Raw genomic sequence first — 23,903 nt, 5'->3', positions numbered from 1 at the left:
TGTGCTGAGGCTTGAATACTGGATTTTTTTGTGGAAATGTGCGGTTTTAGCATATGCTTAGCTGAGGGGGTCCACATGACCAGGCTCCAATAAAATACTTGGCTACTGTGCCTCTAATGAGCTTCCTTGAGAGACAACACTTCACCTTGGTTGTCACAATTTAATACTAGAAAATTAAGTGCATCCTCTATGACTAGGTGCTGTACTGCTAGTCATGAGGTCAGTGGTTCAAACCTACCAGCTGCCGCTCCTCAGGATAAATATGAAGCTGCCTGCTCCCATAAAGATGAACAGTCTCTGAAACTCTATACAGAGTTACTAGGGGTCAGATTCCTTATCAGTGAGCTTCAGTGACTTGATAGAGAAAGGACTCTTGAAAGTTTGCTCCCCCTGTCTCCTTCCTCTGTACTTAGGAGCCTTTGTTTTTTCCCTTTGCAAATTGTGCTTTGTGTGTGACTATATATTGGGTATGACTACATGGTGAATCCTATGGTCTTCTTAGCAAATCCCTTAACCTAGGGATGTTCTTGGTGACTAAAAATTAAAAGTTACAGTTTATATCATGCTCTTTCTATGTGCAGTGGCAGCTCCAGGAGTAGAAAGCTCATCTTCCATGAGGGAGGTTCAACTTTCAGCCAATGCGCTCCATGCAGAGCCACCACCCACATGTCAGTAGAGGACTGCATGAACAGATGCTGAACAGATTTCAGAAGGGCATCCAGATGAAGATACACTAGGAAGAAAAGCCTGGAGACCAATGTCCCCAAAATGGCCAATGACAACCATTTGGATCACAATGGTCTGATCCACAACTCACAATTGATCATTAGGATGGCATAATACTAGGCAGGTGTTTCATTCCATTGTGTATAGTTGCCAAGAGTCAGAAGCCAATGTGATGGCAGCTAACAATACCACCTTCAACTATCAACCTTGTTCCCCCTACCAGGAAAAAGATAGGAAGAGAGTAAGAGAGGGGGAGAAAACAAAATAATATTTATTAATTACCTCGTATGTCTACACACCCCCAATTTTAAGTATCCTACCCAACATTATATAGTAGCAGTAACATTTATCTCAGAATAACAAAAAAAAAAGCATACCAGGTAAAGGGACAAAAGCCCTATTGTATGCAAGCAAGCGAGCAATAAATAAAATGTCAATTTGAAGAATAACAAGGAGGTCAATAAGGTTAGAATGTCTTTCTGGCAAAGGAAAGAAAAGAAGTCCAGGAGACAATAGGAAGCGTCCTGGTATTATACAGCTTCTTCAGCCTTCCAGAAACCTTGGCTTTTACTGTGACAAAGGAAAAGACCCACTGCGATGCTCTGAACAGAAAGGGGACATGCACTGACATAACATTGCAATACGGTCAGAATCACTGGAAATAGAGGAAAAGGACCAGAAGCAGGGAACTAAGTTAGGCCTTGATGGCCGCATGCAGCTGAAACGGCAGTGGCTCAGACTAGGGTGGTAGCTGTAAGCATGGTGAGAAGTGGTTGGATCCTGATGTATGCTCAAGGTAAACAGGATTTCCTGAGTGGATAAGGAAGCAAAGACAAGACAATCACAAGTGACTCCAAAGTTTTTAGCCAGAATCAACTAGAAAGATGGTAAAAGTACAGGTTGAGCAGGTGTGAAGTGGGTGATGAGAAACAAAGGTTTCAGTTTAGGGCTTGTTAATAAACTTGAGATGTTCAAAAATTGTTGTTATAGAATATATTGTGTGGCCCAAAACTGGGGTTCTAAGCTCTATCCCTGTGAGCACTATGCATTACCATGAACTTCTACTGTTGTTAAGTCAACTCAAGTCCATTCTGACACACAGCAACCTAATGGGCAGAGTAGAGCAACCACATAGGACTGCCTAAATTATCTTTATCGGAGCAGATCACCAGGGCCTTTCTCTCTTGGAGGTGAGTGCTAATTGCCAACAATTTGGTTCTATGTAAAACCCTTAACCATTGTGCCACTAACCACTGCAGTGAAATTGATTCCAACTCATGGTAACTCAAGATTGAATAAACCAGCACCATAGGGTTTCTAGGGTGTCATTTCTTTTACAGAAGCAGACTGCCATAGTTCTCAAGTCCCAACCTTTCAGTTGGTAGCTGAGCACGTAACCACTGCATCACCTGGGCTCCAAAATTACCTTCTATAATGCCATCTAGTATACCAAGTCAGTTGAGGCCATGTTAGTGTAAGTTGGACCCTAAATCTAGTTACTTCTGAGTTACATCAAGAGCAGCACCCAGCATGACGGTGTGTGCGGTCAATTCTGCCTCAGAGACACTACAGTACAACTGCCCAATGGGGTTCTCAAGTCTGTACTCTTCACAGAAGCTGCCTATCTTTCTCAGCAGAGTGGCTGGTGCATTTGAACTACTGACCTTTGGATTAGCAGCCAGGCACTTAACCACTGAGCCAACAAGGTTCCTTAAAGAGCAGCACAGACACAGAAATAAACCTAAGCATGCACAGGGATGCCATGAAAGGCTCACCAAGGAACACCTAGGCAAGAAATGGATCCAGCTAGATTCTGGTTTTCAGCCTCTACAACTGTGAGAAAAATAAAATTCCTGTTCTTAAGCTCAACCATATGTGGCATGTATTACAACAGCAGTAGGTAACTAAGACAAATGACCCGGTGGCTACATGAAAGGGTCAGCTGGATATAATCTGGAGTTCAAGAGCAAGCCCAGGGCTAGAAACAGAAATTTGTGAGTTCCTGACATAGAGACATATGATACTAAATGAATCACTAAGAGTCCGTGTACATAGAGAAACAGAGGACTGTGTTTAAAATACAGTGGGTCTGGACGAGGAGGCGGACGAAATTCTAGTAAGGTACTAACCATGACGGGAAATGTAGCGGGGGTTGGGGGACATGCGGCGGTGGTGTGGATGAAGGAAGTGTGGTGTTCGGGAAGTGGAGGAAATGTGCCCGGGAAGAGTGAATACTGCATGGGTTTAAATGCACTGCTGAGCCCTGGAAGATGTGAAGTGACAACAAACTGAAGACTGGATTTACAGCATAGATGGTATCAGTGACCATCGCAGGAATAATGGTGATGGTTTCAAGAAAAGCAATCCTCCAGGTTTGCAGGCACTCTGGAGACAGAGTGTAGTAAGGCTGGTTCGATGAAGCCACGAGGGAAGGAAAAAGAGAAGGTCGTGTTCATCGGGTGTCAAACCAATCTGGGGTGGCTGAAGCAGAAACTCTGCCCCTATTTCTAATAGAAGAGCACATGATGCCAAATCACCTAGATGACCTCAGAGTATGGTCCTCAACTCCCAAGCCCAGTGACTCATTGCCTTAAGGTGGTCATGAGAAGAAGTTTTCTTAACTTTGCCTCTTGCACTCTACTGGATATACAAATGCTTATGTAGAAACAGCCTCTGCCAAACCTGTATAGATACTCATGAGTATACTCCCATGCGCCTTCCCACACCTGTTCAGCTTGCATGTCAACCTATGTACCCACTCGGGTTATTGTTTCACTCATGTGTCTTCAAATGGGTCTAGTGGAAAGCAGCCAAAGATAAAAACAGGTTTGAAAATTAATGACCAGAAGGAAAGTCAATGAAACTTTTGAGTTCTAAAGGACTTTCATCAGTCTCTCTCTATGAAAATACAACCTGTTTGAAGGAGAACCTTTCTGGGCAAGAAACCAAATTGGGATTTGTTTCTAGAGAACTACTGTGACAGCATTTTCACCCTAACTAGAGTGGAAGGAGAATGTTAAGAGTCTCAGGTGGGCCCGTGTGATGGTCACTTTTCACACGGGATCAAGTGCTGTGTGAAGTGCATCTCTCATGCAATAATCCTACCCAGTCCCATATCCAAGGAGGTGGTGGTGCTCTGTATTTATGGTCACAAGTTAGGTTTCTACATCAGTTTTATTATGACTTGAATCAAAATGTCAATAAAAGATTATAAAAATTAAGCAATGAACCAACACACAGTCTAAGTTAAAGATATTTTCCTTTCAATACAATTAGAATAGCATTTCCTGGATAATTTCACAGATAAGAATTAGTATGGCTCCAATCGCCCAAGTGGCGGCGAGATGGATACAATCCTCACCTTCACCTTCTCAATCATCTGACACCACCCATGCATGTGACTCTCTCTTCTCTCTGACACTAGCCCACGGCAACGTAGGTCTTACCAGTTAAGAGAACACAGTCCTTTAGACTGCCAAATAGGCAGACACTAAGTGTTCAGTATGGGGTATCAACACATCTTCACTTTTACTTGCTGGCTCCCCATCCTTTGGGTTAGATCATTCTTGGCATGACTCACAAAACTCAAAACTTATCTCCTTATCCAACATCTCCCTTCTATGACTAACGTAAAAAAACCTACTATTCAACTATGTGTACTGATGACACACACCTGGCAATAATCGAAGCTGAAGTGCAAGTTAAGATTAATGCAGCTTGTGATGGTTAAGGTAATTATGTCCACTTGGGTATCACGATTCTCAATGGTTTAGCGGTTATGTAATAATGCAGTCCTCCTGCATTTTGGGATCTGACATTGTCATTCATTTTGGCATAACAACATGATCTTTGGAACCTAATCATACATGTAAGTAAAAAATGTATAATTAGATAATGTTGCTCATATGCAAATTCAGGTTTAAGTTCCAGAAAATTCAGGTTCAGGTTGAAGTTGAAAAAAATTAAAACAAGTCCAAGAGAGACAAAATATGGACCTTGAGTGCATTGTACCGGAATTTTAAGATCATCTCAAGAATCGATTTGAATACTCCTTGAATACTCCTTGAATACTAATGACAGAATACTAATGACAGAAGGCCTGACAAGCTGTGGAATGGCATCAAGAATATAAAGTGAAGAAAGCAAAATGATTTAAAAATCACGAGAGAAAGAAAAGATCAAAATGGATGTCAGAAGACTCTGAAACTTACTCTTGATCATAGCGTGGCTAAAGCAAATGGAAAAAATAATGAAGAAAAGGAGCTAACCAGAAAATATCACAGGCCATGTCAAGAAGACCAAGTATTGTAATGAAATGTGCAAAAACGTGGAGTTAGAAAATCAAAAAGGAAAGACACACTCAAGTTTAGTTGTGTTTTATTGATTATGCAAAGGCATTCAACTGTGTGGATAACAAACAATGGATAACATTGGACAATAATGGGAATTCCAGAACACTTCATTGTGCTCATGGCAGGACCTATACATGGATCAAGTGGAATGGTTTAAAATCCTTTCACCATATTTACCAGATCTCTAATGCTAGACAAATAAGCAGAGACGTTGGATTATATGAAGAATGCAGCATCAAGATTGGAGGAAGGCTTATTAACAACCTGATATGCACATGACATGCATACTTGCTTAAAGTGAGGAGGACCTGAAGCACTTGCTCATGAAGATCAAGGACTCCAGCCTTCAGTATGGATTACAATTCCATATAAAGAAAAAATATTCACAATTGGACCAACAGGTAACATCATGATAAATGGAGAAAAAATTGAAGTTGTCAAGGATTTTGTCTTGGTTGGATCCACAATCGATGTTCATGGAGACAACAGTCAAGAAACCAAATGACACACTGCATTGGTTAAATCTATTGCACACGATCTCTTTAAAGTGTTGAAGGGCCAGGATGCCACTTTGAGGACAAAGGTGCAATTAACCCAAGGCATGGTTTTTGCAACGGCCTCATATGCATGTGAAAGCTGGACAATGAATAAAGACTGAAGAAGAATCCATGTTTTTGAATTACGGCGCTGGCAAAGAATATTCAACATGCCGTGGACTAAAAGAACAACTCAATCTGTCTTGGAAGAAGTACAGTCAAAATGTTCATTAGCAGTAAGGATAGTGAGACTTCCAGTACATAGTGATCCTATTTAGGGTTTCTGAGACTGTAAATCTTTATGAGAATATGTGGGAAACAGAAGGACTTCTCCAAAGTTGTCTCCCCCAAATATATGCCAAACTTAGCTGCTTGTAAATGACTATACACTTGGAGGTCATCAGAAGTAAATCAGGAGTTATACTCCCTAAGGGTTATCAGCCACCTAGAGCAAGCAGTCACCACTGTTTATCCCACAACAAGTAGGACCCACTCCCTTCTGATAAGGATAGTCATCTGTCTGTTGCCTTGTAGGAAACCCCTCAGAGGTCAAGGCGGCCCAAGGGTGACCAAGATTAGGCTGCCATCATGAATCTAGGGTCCGCCCATCTTGTCTTGACTCTCTTTTCTATCTCTCATGCTCGCTATGACTTTATTATAATCTTTATATATAATAACCGTATAATTGTGTCTATCGAATCCGTGATTAGTGGTGGGGAGCTGGCACCCCTTTCACGCACAAGGATAGGCAGTCTCATCTTTCTCCTTGAAGTAGCGAGTAAGTCTGAACCACTGTCCTTGCAGTTAGCAATCCCACAACTAACTCACAGCACTAAGATACCCTCATCACTCCAAAGGCAATTTTCAGGAGCCAAAAACAAAAGCCACCTTTAGGTAAAGCTAAATTTTTTGCCTCACAAAAATTCACTGACATGGAGTCAATCTAACTCACAGTGGTGCTATATTTTATATACAGATTTATGCACAATACTCTAAAAAAACGGTAATAGTCATGGCCTCCTCTAAAATAAAACATTCAAATTAAATTAGTCATTCTGTCAAGTTAGTGAACCTACAGGACAGGGTAGAAAATCCACTACAGATTTTCCTAGGCTATAAATCTTTATGTAAGCCAACTGTCATATCTTTCTCCCACAGGTTAGAACAGTTGGCTTTTGGGTTAGCAGCCAAGCACTTAATCACTGTGCCACCATAACTCCTTCAAATTACATTACACACATTTAATCTCTAAACTATTGTAGAGCTTAGCTAAGATTTTAAACTCTTCCCTCGGGCTTTCATTTCTAACCATTTCAGGATTACCGTCTACTAGTTCCACAAAGGAAGGAGCTCTGGTGGTATAGTGGTGACCAGTTGGACTGAGAGCTGCATGGTCTGCAGCTTGAACCATCAGCAGCTCACAGTTACAGTCTCTGACACTCACAGGGGTGGCGATGAGTCAGTGGTTATCAATGGCAGCAAGAGTTTCACCAAGGATCCCTGGTGTGGAGTGATTACAAGCTGGGCTGCTTAATGCTGCTAAGCAATCTGAAGCCCTCAGCTGCTCCGCGGGAGCAAGATGAGGCTTGCTTAGAGTCTCAGAAACCCACAGGGACAGGCCTGCCCTGCCCTGCCCTATAGGATTGCCAGGAGTCAGAATTCACTCCACTCCACAGAAATCATAAACTAGAAAAAAAGTTTGCTCCTATAACTTCCTACAATTTCCAATCAGGGTTTTACACTTCATTTTAAGTATTTGTCGTTTGCCTCTACAAAATTACTTGAAGATAGGAACAGGAATTCCGACTGTCTAATATCTAGCACTCAGTCCAGTGACTGTGACATGAGGCATCCAATAAATATTTACAAACAAACATTCGCCTTGTCTCAGTCTGTCAGACTGGTGCCGGAAGCTACATCAATCGCATTTTAAACAGCAAGAGGAGCCTTGGGGGTGTAGTGGTTACAAGGTGGGCTGCAATCTGCCTGGTCAGCTGTTTGAAACCACCAGCAACTCGCACATAAACAGTCTCCAAGAGTCACAGGCGGTCGTTATGAGTCAGCAGTGACTCGATGGCAGAGAGCGAGGGTCACCAAAAGTAAACAATTTTCAGCAGAGTTTATAGACTAAGAACAGACTGTGAAGAAGGAGTTGGCTGTTCACTTCTGAGGAATTAGCCACTGCAAGCAAGTCTTATGAATAGCAGGAAACATCGTCAGATATACTGAGAGGGATGGACACAGTGGCTGCAACAATGGGCTCAACATAGCAATTGCGAGGATGGCGCTGGACCGAGCAGTGTTTTGTTTTGTTGTACACGGGGTTGCTAGGAATTGGAACTGACTTGACAGGACCTGACAATAAATACAAAAATAATAAACGATGTATTACATATCCTCCATTTCGAGCCCTGCATTGGAGACTGCGTGGCACTACCAACACGGAGCCAGCACCCCCAGGAACTGCCAGCAGTTTCAGACTCAACAGCTCTTACTCTCTACGCTCTTTACAGCCGTCTGCACAGTAACGTGACAGCCTGAATTTCCAAAACACCAGTCAGCTCATACACCAATCCTCCAGTTTTCAAATAAGACATGTACACAAAATAAGTTTCTTCAGGTTTCTCCTCTATTCCAAATAATGATACCCTTCTTCTCCACACCCCTGTGCTTTACTCCCCAAACCTTAAACCCATAGATAAAGGGTTGGAATGAGAAGTTACCGGCTGTGTTCTGACACAAGTCACTTTTGAGCCAATTTCTTCGGTTTATTTTTCCCTTCATTACTGACCACCTAGACTATATTTTCAACTACACGGTAAGATTTACTCACCATATGGCCCACCCAGCACTGTACAATGAATACACAGCTACCATTAAGATCCAAAATTACATGTCTCATCCCTGCTCAGTAGTTACCCTTCCCATGATCTTTTTACCAAGAATTTTAATATCCAGAGAAAACAAAAACAAAAGATCCTCAAATAACTGTCAAACGCACATGTTGAAGAAAGGGCTACTAAAACTAAACAAAAGGCGATAGATAGTCCCACATTGTTACTGCCTGAAATTCCTGCTCATTAGCAGATAAATACAAGTTCCCATTTAGTTTATAAAAAAAATTTACCTACTGCTACACAGTTGGTCCCGACTCACAGCAAAACCAGTGAAACCACCTAGGGCAGCGGTTCTCAACCTGAGTCACCTGATTCATCACAGTAGCAAAATTACATTTATGAAGTAGCAACAAAAATAAATTTATGGTTGGGGGGGGTCATCACAACACGAGGAACTGTATTAAAGGGTCGTGGCATTAGGAAGGTTGAGAACCACTGACCTAGGGGTTTCTAAGACTATAGAGCATTCTATTACAAATGTTGAACAAAATACACAGAGGGGATGCTGATGATTATTTGGCTCTTCCAAGAGTGAAAGTTTCACCATCTAATATTCAAAATATTTTGGTAGAAATAAAGAAAACGTAGTATATTCCATAAGTCAATAATCTGACTTAATTCTTTATTAATATTCTGAAGAAACTATTTAAAAGCCAAATATGTAAACACTGTCTATGTTGTATATGGAGTCTTCTAAGTTATTAAAATTTTTACTCAATTTTCATAATTAGAATTAAATAGAAAACACAATAGTACAGAAGTCTTGATACAAATAACACAAAATCCTTCTAGAAAACATAATCCTAACTATACCTAAATGAAAATTCAGACCACACAGAGCTGCTGGGTGGGGGGAGGCTTCATGTTCAAAAATTCCATTATCTTTTCATTCCAGACTTTTTTTGAAGTTCCCAGGTGTAGTACTAGATTAATTCCTTTAAAGAAAAATGTGCTAAAATCAAAACAACCCCCCTTCCCCCAAATTAGGCATTATTAAGTAAGAAAGCTATGTCAAAATTTCTGTTTTAATATATAGGAAAAAATGAAAGAAAACAAAGGCAAAACAGGGGTGGTGTTAATACGAAAGTCTTAAGAAAAGGGGGACTGCACACTGTGGATTTTGATGAACATTCATTGAGTACTGGAGTCTTGTGTCAGTTACGTTCAAGGCACTTTCACACGTGCTACCAATTTCTAAGGAGACCCCGAAATTTGGGGCAGGCGTGAAGAGAGGGAAAGAGTAAAAGTAAAAAAGTCACTCACATGCTTGCAAAGTTCCAGAAAAGAAAGACTGAGAACTTGACAATGTAAGGCTAGTAGTAACAAGAACTGAAAAGGACTACCTCGCACTGTGAGCAATAAACTGAACGGTTAGCCTGTTAACACTTTAGCATCTTATGAGGCACATGACATCTACGGTGCAACTGCTTGAGAGATGTATTTAGAGCGTGGAGTCAAAAAGGCACAAATATAAACATCTTCTTTTCTAAAGGAGGTACACACTGAAAACTATTAAAACAGCCTTTTCTTTTCCGTAATCTGAATAGTTGGCAAATCCGCAGAGTATATGTGGTGGTCAAGCCCTGACTTTTCAGAATGGTTGAATTCACAACTCAGTATTCTGATCCAGAGAGGTTATTAAAGACCATTACTCCAAATCACAGGCCCTGTGTGTGGTAACACAAGCATGAGAGAAAAAAACAGCAGGAAGGTTTATATTTAAGAACTAATTACATGGTACAGACTAATAGTGCTCCTGGAGCAGGGAACCAGATCAGTGGCTGACATCTGGAAGAACTATAGACTACAAAATAGAGAAGCATGAACTGTGGAAATGCACTGTCAGCGCATCAGTTGCAACTCTCTATCACAGGGGAGAACTGCGAGGTTTTCAAGAACAAAAAGGAATGTAACTCTTAAGACTTTAAACCTTTCTTGGGAGTCCTATTTTCTAGAGCCTATATATACATCACTCCCTTCAAAGTCATAATATAGAGATGTACTTAATCTCTATTATCTATCTACCTACCTCTGGAATGAAAGGTGGAACTACATACGTTTCTTTTGGCATTTAAATCTGGATCCGTTTAAAAAGAAAAAACTTGTATCTCTATCTTCCCCCTATTTAATCGGATGTAGGCTGACAAGTAACCTTCACTATGCTTCTCTCTAGGCAAACCTCACTGCCTTCCGATCTAATCTAAATACTGATAACAATTCCCTGAATCCAGATGAAATACCCTCTCCCCTAAGTCATTCAATATCTTCCCGGTCTACTACTTTTCCTGGTCATATATTCACATATGTTAATCTCCAATTTCACTTTCTCCTCACCCCAATCGAGCCTCCACTGTTCCCCAAACCCCCTCTTGTATTCTCAGTCCTTTGCACCTTTTTTCTTGCCATCTTCTGTAATAAAAACTTCCCACAGGTCAGGAGATGTTCTATCTGGCTCAAATTTTACCTCTTCTCACCTGGTACCACTCATTCACCATTTGGCTGATACGAATGTAGGGCCTGGCATTACAGAGCACTAATCTTTTTTTCTTTCTTTCTTTTGTGGTTTGTTTTTTTTAAAAACCACATAGAAAGTTTTTAGAAGGAAAGGATGATTTCTTATGTGTTGTGAACTCCCACAAGAGTTCCTTAAACAACTGGTGATCGATAACTGTACACTCCCTGGTTTCCAATCCCTGGAGAAGGACACCAGGCCTGGTAAAGTGGAGGGGCAATGAAAAAGAGGAAGGCCCTTAGTGGCATGGATCGATACCTTGTCTGCAGCAATGGGCTCAGGCACAGGAACAATTGTGAGGATGGCACAGGACTGAGCAGGGTTGTCTTGCATAGGATCAACAAGGTCATAACTGACTCAATGTTACCTAAAGACAACTCATTAACTGCCATCAAGTCAATGCTGACTCATAGCAACCCCTTGTGGATTTCCAAAACTGTTGAAAGCCCAGTCTTTCTGCCTCGGAGCTGTTGATGTTCCATGCAGATCAGCCTAATACCTAGCCACTATACTGCCAGAGCACCAACAAAAGCTGACCTAAAACGCAATTAATACCACTACCCTTTTAATTCTCTGAATGAATATTTGTGAACCACCACAACCCGTGTTACATACTACATGCTATGCCTGTGTGTTCCCCTGAAATGTTAATTCCTTGGAGACTGCAGCTACACTTACCATAACACTGCTAAAGTGTTATGTAGACCAATAGTACTTAACAGACACTAGAAATAAGGACAGCGTGTCTAGATTTAAGAACTACTTAAAGTCAGTTCACATCTATTATCTATTAATTCTCTAACTCTGTGAGATATGAGGTTACTAATATGAATTTACAAAACTGAAATATCGAGTAGAATCTGCAGAGCAAGGACTCAAACCAAGATCTCCTAAGCTCAAGGACAGAGCCTTGGGGACTATTCCACATCTCAAGACTCAGTAATCTAAGGCTGTGGACTCCCCCAATGCTACCAAACAACCAAAAAACCATTCTGAACCCAGCCCTACAATCCTCAAACCCGAATAAAGTGAAGTTTTTAAAAGCCTCCAGCCTTGAGTCTAATATGTGTTGAACCAACACCTACCCCATCTTATGGGGAAAGGGCAGGAGTTTCTGCCACTCTTCTATAAATTCTCAGAACGTTCAGAAAATGAGCCAGAAGCCAAAAAGCATCATCTCCTTTCTGTCTATCGATATCTGGAAGAATTATGGCACTTAAAATATATAACTAAAGACCAGATCTCTCTACCTAGTTTCTCTAATACATTTGGGGATGAAAATGCAAGGCTCAAAATACAAGTAATTTATAATATTCCAATTGAACAATTTGCTAAAACTCCATTTTCACCTTCCTAATAATTAAAAGACGACAACACGAAAACACTGGAAAAATCTCTTTTAGCTCCAGTTTAATAGTATCATAAGGAGACTCTGAGTGTCACAAATGGTTAAGGGGGTCAACTACTAGCCCAAAGGGTGGCAGTTCAAATCCACTCACAGGCACCTAAGAAGGCAGACCTGAAGATCCGGCCTTGAAAGCTCTATGGAGCACAAGTCTACTCTGGTACATGGGGTCCCAATGAGTCAGGGGCAACACCACGGCAACTACCAATGTCCCCATAGCAGCATCACTGAAGTACTGTTTCTCTCCCTGGCACTAGACTTAAGAGGAGGGCTGGAAAATGTTAGAAGACACACGGTTAGAAACTCCTTAGACAATCTCACCTTAGGAAATATGATTTCATTATGCTAAGCATTAAAATAATTTCAAAGGAGATCTCAAAAGTAACAAGAATCAAGTTGTATTCTGTATTCTACACATTAAGTCGTACAACAAACTCAATCAGTGAGAAAAAAAGGTTGGCTGGTCAAGCAAACATCTCAAAAATCTCAAACTCACTGGCATTGATTCAATGCCGACTCATAGCAACCCTATAGGACAGGGTAGACCTGCCCCTGCGAGTTTCCAAGACTGTTAAGTCTTCACCAAGTAGGAAGCCCTGTCATTCCCCCATAGAGCAGCTGGTGGTTTCAAACTGCAGACCTTGTGGTTACCAGCCCAAAGTATAACCACTATGCCATCAGCGCTCCTGAAAACACGTGAGAACATTATTGTTGATGTACCTTGTAACTAGCTGTTCAAATGTAGGAGTATCTAAAATTTTTGTCTGGTGCAAGCCTTTCTAGAATCCTTTCCCTTCCCAATGGACTGTGCTAATCACATGGCCACACATCACTAGCACAGCTCAGGGGAGTCAGCTGAGTACAGGCCCTTGGGCCCAGGGACTAATTAAGGGAGAGGCATATGACCCAAACTAAGACAATAACTACATTCTGTGGGAATTTTATTAGAAATGCTGAAAAGGGCGAGGAATGTGCATGTTCCTGTCTTTGAGATCACTGGTGACAAGTATGACATGAGCACCATCAGCCATCTTCACCTCCAAGTGGAATAAGCTCTTTTGAAAATAAAGCCAAGGAAGTAAGGACACTGTGCTGCAGTGAATTACTCATTATGGCCCTTCTTAACCACTGTCTAGAACTCCCACCAAGGGTATGTGAACTTTAGCATGGGGGTTGGTTAGTTTTGCCATACCACTGGGTTCAGCCATTGCAGAAGCAGAATTGGGGGTCTCACTACCATCAAGAGCCAGGAGCAGAGGGTGTCCTTTCAGCCAGGAAATCCCTGAGCGCTGACCTTCCTTGATGCAGGTGACTGAGATCATGACAGTAAGGAGTTGGAAAGTAGCTGAGGCAGCAGAACAAAGAGCAGTAAGCAGAGCAGTGGGCTTCCTGGTCTAAGGAGAAAGTAAAGCTAAGTGCCTTTGGGCAAGAGACTCACTTGCAGAGTGGGGTGAATCTACACACTTAATAGGGAAAGCTGACTTTCGGAGCTGGAGCTAAGCTCGTTTGAGGCTTACTGAGGGTAGAGTAGAATACCTTTAGATAATTACTAGTAGTGCTAAAGGAGCTTTGCAACATTACCCTAGAGGCGGCTGAGGCCTAAAGGCAAACTGACTGAGAGGCTGAGGACCAAAAGAGAAAGGGACGCCTGAGGGCATGGCTGAGAACAGACTATCTCGGCCAAAGAACTGTAGCCTGTTATGTCTGCACCTGATTTTTAACTTGGTAATTATGGTGCTGGCGAAGAATACTGAAGTGCTGTGGACTGCCAAAATACACAAATCTGTTTTGAAAGAAGTACAGCCAGAATGTTCCTTAGAAACATTGGTGTGACGTCTTCTCACATACTTTGTGCATGTTTCAGGAGAGACCAGTCCCTGAAGGTTATCATGCTTCATAAAGTGGAGGGGCAATGAAAAAGAGGACCGCCCTCAACAAGATAGATGGACACAGCGGCTGTGTCCATGGGCTCCAATCGAACAATCGTGAGGACAGCACAGGACCAGGCAGTGTTTTGCTGTTGTGCACGGGGTTTGATAATGACACAATGGCACTAACAGCAATAACCTCCCTAGAGAGTCCATCACTGTCAGTATTGTCTGACCATTGCAGTGAATTAGCAAACCCGGCAGAGAAGTAGGGAGTATCTTGGGAGGCGTGGCTGGTGTAAGAATTTGTAAAGAAGGCTATAGAATGGGTGCATGTCTGACCTCTACCTCCCAGAAATCCGCCTCCTCAGGCTGATGAATCTGACTTTCCCCCTTTCTGGGGAAGGTGGAAGGGTCAGCTGCCTCCTTTGTCACTCTTTACACTACAGTTCTGATGATACCTTTTGTGCCCCTAGAACCAGTCTGGCCTGGCCCTGGTCTCGTTAGCTAAGCATCACAAATACTATTTTAACTCAAGTTCGTCTCTCACAGGCAACCAGAAGAATCCTGAGCAATATGCCAGTCTAAATGAATAAGCTGCCAAATAACAAAGAAATGTTTCATAAATAAGCCTGATAGGGAATGGCTAGCAATGTTAAATCTGCTTCTAAACTCAATTTGAACTCCAATATTGACCTATTATTCCAAACCAAACTCATGGCCATTGAGACTGTTTCAACTCAGAGACTCCATATGACAGGGCAAGACTGCCCCTGTGGATTCTGAGACTCTTTACAGGAGTAGAAAGCCTGATTTGTTCCCCCAAGGAGCAAGCTGATGGTTTCAAACTACTGGCCAACTCATAGCCACTATGCCACTAGGGGTCTGACCTACACCATTTTTTAAAAGGTCATTTAACTTAGTAAAAGGTCTGTTCTCCTTTTAGAATAATCAAATAATGTCATCCATGCAAACTTATTTCTGACCTACTTTCTAGGCTAAATGTAGATACCACATTATTCTATCAAAACTTGAAAATACTATTCTTCAGAGAATACCATTTGTTCTTGTTAATGTTCACGAAGATGTTTGGGTATTAAGGGGAAAAAACCCCACTAGCCCACCAAACTTGGATCCTTTGACAGTCATCCAAGACAACGGTGGTGTAGTGGGTCAATTTTATCTGGCTTTTCTCACCATGGGCACTTGTGACTACTAGGTGAATTACACTGTTAATGATGCAAATGGGCTGTTATGATCATGCAAGTGGGTATGTAAAGTCCTAGTGAGAGGATTGGTCAGTTTACCATCTCAGTGGGATAAATGAATGAGCCATCCCAGTGGGAGAAAGAGGCTGATGATCACCAACAATGAGTGGGGTGTGTCCTCTGAAACTGGGATCCCTGCACTAAGAACTTCCTGGATCCAGAAGGAAGAGAGTTGTAGGACCAACATCCAGAAGGAAGAGTTGTAGGATATATATCACATCACTCCCACAAATAAAATTCTCCTTCCCAGCATATAACTGGGATAAGACGAGGCCTTTTCCAGGCTAAGTGGAACTATACATGGAATGCCTTTAGAGCAGTGGTTCTCGGCCTTCCTAATGCAGTGGCCCTTTAATACAGGTCCTCAAGTTGTGGTGACACCCCCCCCCCAACCATAAAATTTCCATTGCTACTTCATAACTGTCATTTTGCTACTGTTATGAATCGGGCAACCCTATGAAAGGGTCATTCGACCCCCAAAGGGTTGAGACCCAAAGGTTGAGAACTGCTATTTTAGACAAACACAAGGAGTGACAAAACTATCACTTCCCAGAATCCTCTGAAAAGATTTCTTAGAAACTAACATGGATAAGATGGGAACTAGCCAGGGAAACAAGTGGAGGGAGACTTTTTTCCCACTGGTTACCTTTCTCTGTTTGAATTTATACCATATGAACATGCTGTTTACTCAAAAGAAAATGAATTTAAATTTAGAAAATTGTACTAGAGTCATTCGGAAACTCTCCTGTAATCGTCCACAAATTAATCCTATACCCTTTATGCTACAAGTCTGTGCCTTTCCCAATTACACTTTAAACATGCCCTAGAACCTTTACCCATTTCAGCCTCACCTACTTGCTCCAAATGTCATTCACAGTACCAGCACACATAATTTATAGTTCTTTTCTTTTCTCCCACCATGGAAGGGCTAACGGAGAGCAAAACCATAAATGTATTTATCAATAGAAAAACATTTTGAAAGAATATAATCACAAGTTAGGTTAACCTTCCAGTTAGCAGTTTAACATTTACCCAACAGTCCCACTAGGGCTCCTCCCTCACTAACAAACTTTACAATCGTGCATATTGTTTGTGAGTTTTGTGTGGCCACTGCAGCGAACAAACAAGTTCGCAGAGAAATAGAGTTAAGTGGGAGGGATGTCTGATGCAAAATTTATTCATGCTGTTTTATCAGTTAACCGAAGGCTGTTAAAATATGGTCCCATACCATGGGTGCAAAGTGTTTTCTAGTATGCCAACTAATATTTTAACAGTTGTGAGGTCATTTTTAATCAGTAGTTTATCTAACATCTGTCATGCCCAGCCTGATTTCATAAACAGCTGATTGCCTAAAATGAGGGATAACCCAAAACCAAACCCACTGCCATCTAGTCAACTCCAACTCCCAAGATGAAGTTACGTAAGCAAAATGGTGAATTTCTGAAAACAAACAAAAAAATGAGTGTGGCACATGTGTGACTGACCTTTGAAAAGTGCCACTCCTCTGCAAATGAGATCAAGAGGACATGGGGAACTGCCAGCACCCATCAACCACACTGAATCCAAGAGTAGACCAGATCCTCAACATAACATCTCATTTGACCAAATGACAAGAGCACCTCCTCTCATAGGTGAGCACTGCTGGATAAGCTATGGATGAATGCCCACAAGACTGGTGTTAAAAGCGCTTCTTGGGAGAAAGATGAGGCTATCTGCTTCTATAAAGATTTATAGGCCCAGAAGCCTGTGAGACTGCTATCAGTCGGGATCACCTTAATGACAGTGAGTTTTGGTTTGTTTGTTTTTTAAGGAGCTCTAGTGGTGTTGTGGGAAAGGCACTGGGCTGCTAACCACATGGTCAGTAGTTCAAACCCACCTGTTAATCGCAGAAGAAAAAAATGTTCTCTGTTCCCATAAAGATTTACAGCAGGGGTGCTCAATACACCAATCATGATCTACTAGTCACCGCAAATGTAGTGTGGGTAGATTGCATGGCATTAAAAAATAGACGTAAGCCTATCATCAACCCCATCGCTTAATCGATATACAGCGCAGCCAATCAAATGCAATCAGGTGTCAGATGTATGCGCAAACAACTGCACTAAGTGCAGCAAAACTGACAAGCTTATCGCCAATTTTTAGACCTTGGTTTTGTTCTCTTAAACATAGGGGCATTAAAATGAGTGGGGGAGCTGGACCAAGTAAGAAGGCAAAAACATCACTTTCATGCGGAATGGGAGATTTTGACACTACAAGCCAACATTCAGCTGAAGTCCAGAGCGCATGAACAGTTCTGGAACTTACTCGCAGACAGAAAGTATCCAAACATGAGAAAATGTGCTACCTCATTGTCTGCATTATTCGGCTCTACTTATTCATGTGAGTCAGCCTGTTCCCACATAAAGATCATTAAGTGCAAGTACCGTTCCACCAGGACTGATGATCATTTGGAAGTGCACTTAAGGCTGGCTGTCAGCAGCTACTATGCATCCCTGGCTCATTCCATTCAGTGCAAGTCATCAAACTCAGGTCATGACAAAAAATGTACATATGTGTTTTGTTGTGCAATGTGGACTCATGCGGTTATGCAAAGTACATAAACATACATTGTACATAAAGAATTCTCCGTGCATTTAAGAATAAATGTGATAAATAAAAATATGCTTTGCATCTTTGTAGTTGGTAGATCATTTTATCAGTAGCTCATATGCTGAAAAAGCGTGAGCACCCCGATTTAGTTTTAATTCTAGCAGACCACACACTCCTAGAAGGTCCTGATTCCGTGCAAAGAAATCGAAAGCCAATTCCTGCATGGATAATTCCTCACAATCACTTGATCTAACTGGGATGATGCACAAATCCCCTACAACAAAGCTCATGATCATCCCCCTTCAATAAATATACCCTTCTCTCACACACAAAGCAAAGTACTTCACTTTCCACTTTCTCAGACCCTCAATCTCTGAGCTTGTCCCTAGAAAGGAAATGTTCCTTCCACCTAAGTCTAGTCCCTTCATTCATTTTCTTCCCCAGACCCCTTCCTTTTAGTCTTTAAGGCAAAGGAAGAGAAGGGAAAATAACCACCACCAAGTTGAGCAGCAAGTCTTTAACATGTGAGTGTGCTTCATCAGTCCTCTCAACCCCTTTTGTAATCAGGACTGCTTTAGCAACTCTATAAAACTGCAAGCACAGAGAACTGCTGACTCCCAATAGCCAAAAGCACCTGATCAACACTTCGCGGTGACCTTTTGGTTCTTGCTGCCTCCTCTGCTGTCCTCTACTCTCTAAGGGGAGTTTTCAAGGTTGTTTGTGTTTTTAGACCAATGGTTCTCAACCTTGGGGTCAAACGACCCTTTCATGGGTGTCACCAGATTCATAACAGTAGCAAAATTACAATTATGAAGGAGCAACAAAAATAATTTTATGGTTGGGGGCTCACCACAACATGAGGTACTGTATTAAAGGGTTGAGGCATTAGGAAAGTTGAGAACCACTCAGTTAGACCTACAGTGTTTTCTCCCTGCATCCTTTTCTCTGCAAAAATGACATCAGAAAACAGTTTTAGTCATTGGTTTTTATCTAAACTGCCATCTACGCATCTCCAGCCACCAGTTAACATCAAATCTGTCTATTTCTTCAGAAGCCCTGCAGAGCTACCTCACATGTCCAAAAGCAAACTCCCCAAACCCTTCCCAGGACTCACACCACTCCACCTCCACTTCCCCATTTCTACCAGCTGTGTCAATCACCAGACAAGTCAGCGAACCTCCCTTCCTTCCTTCATTATTGGCCATCAAGCTCTGCTGGTTCTTCCACATTAATATTTCAACTTCCCTTCCTCTCTAATCCCTCTCCCACTGTGGCTGCCCGGTTGCTTCCTCCCTGGAGTTCAGAAGTGGCTGCTGTGTCCAGGATGTGAGGCTGTTTTAAGACTGACTCCCTTACTACACATGAGCACTTCCTCTCTCCTGAAAGGTGTCCTGGGCAGGGGCGGGGTAGAATAAAGGGGAAGAGATCTAAGAGAAGCTTGGAGAGGGCACTGTTCTCATCCCAACTCCCACTGCATCATCGACTCCCCAGCCACCATTCCTTTCCATCAATTCCTGTTTCCCCCACTGGGTGAGCAGCGGATACCCAACTTCTTAAAGAACCCCACTAAACGACAAGGCCTTTCTTTACTTCATGACCAGAAAGAATGACCACTGTAACCACAGGTAGTCATGACGGATTCTGAAGTAGACAAATACAGCTTTTTTTTACTCCCCCCCCATTATGATTGCCTTTTGTTATCTTTATAAATACGACCTTTAAACACATGCAAGCAATCTAAGAACCACAGCAAATTTGGAGCTGCAATATTGTCATTAAGGATAAAGTATTGTCTGGAAAAAAAAAAGATAAAGTATTAAAAATGTAAAAAAAAAAGAAAAGGGAAAGTAGCAAGAATAACTACCTGTATAGTAAAGAGAACAGATCTTTTAATGCTATTTAAAGAGGGGTGGGACCTCTCTCAACCAGCTGCTTCCACGCGGTAACTCTGGCGAACTATCTGTCCCCAGGGCCTAGGGCCATAAGGATCTACCCTCCCATCGAAAGTCTGTTTTCCGAATGGAAAACAAGTGACTCCCTGGCCTGGAAAGGAGAATTAGAACTTAGGCCCCGTTGGCGGGCGCGCGGCGGCCGGCTGCTCCTCCTCAGCAGCTACCCCAGGAGGGAGCTTCAGTTTGAGCCTGGTCTGCGAGGCAGCCAGTCAGGGCGGCGGGCGGCGTTCTAGCAGCGCCGCTTCCACCCAGCCGTCAAATGCTGAAGTTGCGGGAGCAACTGTTCAGTTAGCCTAGCCTGAGGAATAACACTCGACTTTGCGAGGGTAAAAAAAGAAAAAAAGGCGAAGAAAGAAAGTCCATCGGCGGAGGGTTTGTGTGGGGCTGGGGAGGAGGGATGGGCTTCCAGCACGGTCTCACCACCTACAGCCAGGCGCCCAGTCTAACCCACCAACGCCCGCCCTCCGGACAGGACTCGGGCCCGGGGGTGAGGGGTGGGGGGCAAGGTGGGAGCCTGCGGGGCGAGGGGTGCGCACCCCGGGGCAGACAGGCAGTTTGTAGAGGCGGTGGGCGGTACACACACACACCCCCGCCCCCACTACGCATATTTAACCCGCCAGACCCCGCAGCTCGCGACCCGGTTCCCCCGCGGGTTCTCGGTTCGCGACCGCACGCCGACAGGACCGACGTGCACCGGCCGGGACGAGAGGGCACAGTCACAAGCGTCCGAGAGCTCGTCTCGGCGCCGCAGGGGCGGCCCTCCCCGGAGGGGCCGCTTCCCGACCCGCCGGAGCCCGGGGCAGGACGGGTGGGTGCGGGTTCTCCGAGCGGGGCTTGGGGATGAGGCTCCGGAGGATGGGCCCAGCCGCGCGCCCCGCCGGCCGCCCTACCGTGGCTCTGCAGGATCTCGTGCTTGAGGCCGCCCGTGTAGTCGATGAGCTCCTCCAGGCCGCGCTCGCACAGCTGCCCGTAGCCCGAGAACTTGTGCAGCACCTTCTCCAGCTCGCGCTCCACCGTCACGCACTGATCCATCCCGGAGGCGGCGGCGGCGCTCGGCTCGTCGGCGCCCGGGTCTCCGCAGCCGTTCGGCCCGGGCCCGGCCGAGGCCGCGTCCTCCTCCTCGTCCCCCAGGCGTGCGGCGCGGGCGGCTGAGGCGACCGAAGCGACAGGCGCGCTAGCCGCGGCGCCGGGGGAGCCCCGCGCAGCCCGCGCCCGCCGGCCCCATGGCACTCCGGTCCCGTCCCCCCCCTCCCCTGCCGCCGCCTCCGCGCGTCGCCGCCGCTCCCGCTGGTCCCTCCCCGGACCCGAGTCCCAGGAACCCGCGCGGAGCGTTCGGGAGCCCGCGGCAGCGCCGCCGATTGTTTTTGTTTTCACGGGACCCGACTGATGACCTGGTTCTCCCGGGAGGCACCAACCGCCTCCGTCCGACGGGGGGGGGGCAACCGCCCCAGCAGGGAAAGGAGGCGGCGCGGGCCGTACCAAGCGCACTCTCCAGGGGGAACAGCCCGGCGAGCGCGGGGGAGGAGCGAGACGGGAGTCCGCACGCGCCGCGCCGCTCGAAAGGTGTGGGCAGGACCCCGCGGGAGGCGGGGAAGGGCGAGGGAGAGGGTGGAGCGAAGAGCCAATTGGTCTGAGGAGCCGAACGGGGAACTTTTGAGGCAGCCCCGGCGCTCGGAGTGCGCAACAACTACGCGCTCCGTAAACAAGGGGGTGGTAACTGTCCCTGACCACGCCCCCAGACACAGGACAGCGGACCAATGGGCGCAGGGGAGACGCAAGAAACCAACGTCTTCCAATCCCTGACCCGGACTTAACGCTGCGGCCAATCGGGATTGAGGGGCCAAACCAACGCGCTCGCTGTTGGAGGGGTTGACTTGAAGGGAGAGTTGAGCGAGACGCAAATCGTTTCTGGGAAGCACGCGTGCAAACCGAGCCAAAGAGAAACAAATAAGGAATATTCTTTCCCCCAGACTGTACCCTAAGCACCGGTTGCTTCATCTTTCCGTCCTTCCTAAGAAGGGCCATTGTCACGCCGAAGTTGTGGAAGCACCACCCGCCCCTGGCGGGAAGCCCAGCCAGGCCGTGCGACCGGCGGGAGTCACTAACCGGAATGAAGCGAGGGCGGTCCTGGCGCCAAGTGGGGCTCCCTGCTGGCGGGCGGCCCGGGAGGCGCCGCGACCGCCGCTACTGCCTCCACGGGGCCGCGCGGGAGCGGTCACGGCCCCCCGCCTGCGGTTGCGGCCAGGACCCTCCCCGGAGCGGCCGCCTCTCGACGCCACGTGCCGCAGCGGCCAGCTCCGCAGCACGGGGAGCGGCTTCCCGGCGCCGCGGACTTGGAAGTGGACCCGGTTGCTCCTCTGAGGGAAATCCTTCCCCTTTCTCATGGCGCCTCCCTGCCCCTTCTCCCTGTGCCTCCGCTAGGCATTAACTTCAGTGCTGCTTTTACCAACCTGCCTACTTCTTCCCGCGGGTCGCCACACGTGTCCCGGAAAACTCTGCCCGCATCCACCTTCTTCGAGAACTCTCCACACACCTGTCCAAGCTTACTTCGCCTCGACCTGCCCGCACTCCTTACCCCTATGCTAGATCAGAGCTGATATGATATCTATCAAATAGAGTGTAACCAATTTCATTTTCTTCACACCGCTTATCAAAATGTGGAATTCTCGTGTTCATATAGTCGTTTACGTCTTTCAGTTTTCACTCCAGAAAAGCTCCATGATGACAGACAGCTCCACCTTTTCCGTGCCCAGAACAGTGTATGGAAACTTGATAGCAACCATTTTATAGATAGCTATATGTGTAGGTATTCATATATGTGTATGCATATTTAATTACGACGGCAATCTTTCTAAGTCGTAGTTTCTGTTTTTATACCTTGGAAATCATAATACCTATTTTCATTAGATTGGACCCTTGGTGGTGAATTGACTCAATGGCAGTGGGTTTGTGTTTGGGTTGCCTCCTTAGATGAACAGGAAAATCAAGTGAGATAATACTTGTAAATGCTCATAGCAGGCACATGATAACCACGTGATAAATGATGGTGGTCATAGTTACTACTGTAATTTCCTGTAACAAATCGTCGCAGCTGGCAACATGGAAATCTTGGAATCATGTTGATTCGAGTCCCGTCCTTTTTTGGTGATTCTCAAAGACAAGAACAGCCTCAACTATTGCTATTACAGACCTTTGTCCTCCCCATTCACCCCACTTTTCCTTCTTCCCTCATTCTTGGCAGTTGGCCCTGGTTCCTGTTTCACTGAAAAGCTTAAAAGAGACCCAGCACCAGCACCCTTTACTGGTGAAGACATTTACCCAACGTTCTTTGCTCCACCTTCCTTTCTTCCTTTACTCTAAGCCTTGGAGAACATATCACAATCGCCCCTTGAACTATTACCTCTGGATAATCTCTTTCTCCAGCCTTGATATGCTTAATAAACTCTAGCCTCACATGACCCCCAACCAGCAATTCATTATCCAGGGACCTCATCATTCACAAGACATTACCCAGATTCAAGATTATTTCCCATCAACATATCAATAGCCTTGCTAAGATGCAGAATACATTAGCAAGTGGATTGTTACAGATGCAATTAAGTTATAATTAAACATTCTATCATTTGATCTCCCTTATGAGCCATTTAACTTTTTTTAGTTTTTAATATTTTTTGCTTTCTTTTTTATTGAGGTTTTATCTGTTTTACTTTTTAATTTTTATTAGTTGTTTGTTTTTTAATGTTTTTCTATATATGAAATTCAGGAAAGGTAAATCTATAGTGACAGAAACTGGGTTAG

The 23,903-nt window shown here is 44.4% G+C and overlaps 1 protein-coding gene across 4 annotated transcripts in view; it reads right to left on the bottom strand.

Annotated features, from left to right (window-relative positions):
- Positions 1-21,604, bottom strand: part of RMND5A (required for meiotic nuclear division 5 homolog A) — a 50,038-nt gene extending 28,434 nt beyond the window's left edge. For 3 of the 4 annotated variants that reach the window (XM_075563116.1, XM_075563114.1, XM_075563115.1), the window contains exon 1: positions 20,996-21,258. In XM_075563116.1, coding sequence (XP_075419231.1) covers positions 20,996-21,137 — 142 coding nt within the window. In that variant the 5' untranslated portion in view covers positions 21,138-21,258. Of the gene's footprint in view, positions 1-20,995 lie in introns of all 4 variants that reach the window. The other variant, XM_075563117.1, reaches the window with a different exon arrangement.
- Positions 21,605-23,903: the final 2,299 nt, after the last annotated feature.

Source organism: Tenrec ecaudatus, chromosome 11 (assembly GCF_050624435.1).
Source record: "Tenrec ecaudatus isolate mTenEca1 chromosome 11, mTenEca1.hap1, whole genome shotgun sequence".
NCBI classification, from domain to species: domain Eukaryota; kingdom Metazoa; phylum Chordata; class Mammalia; order Afrosoricida; family Tenrecidae; genus Tenrec; species Tenrec ecaudatus.
Note: the sequence above shows the minus strand (reverse complement) of the source record. Positions and strands in the feature narration are given on the sequence as shown.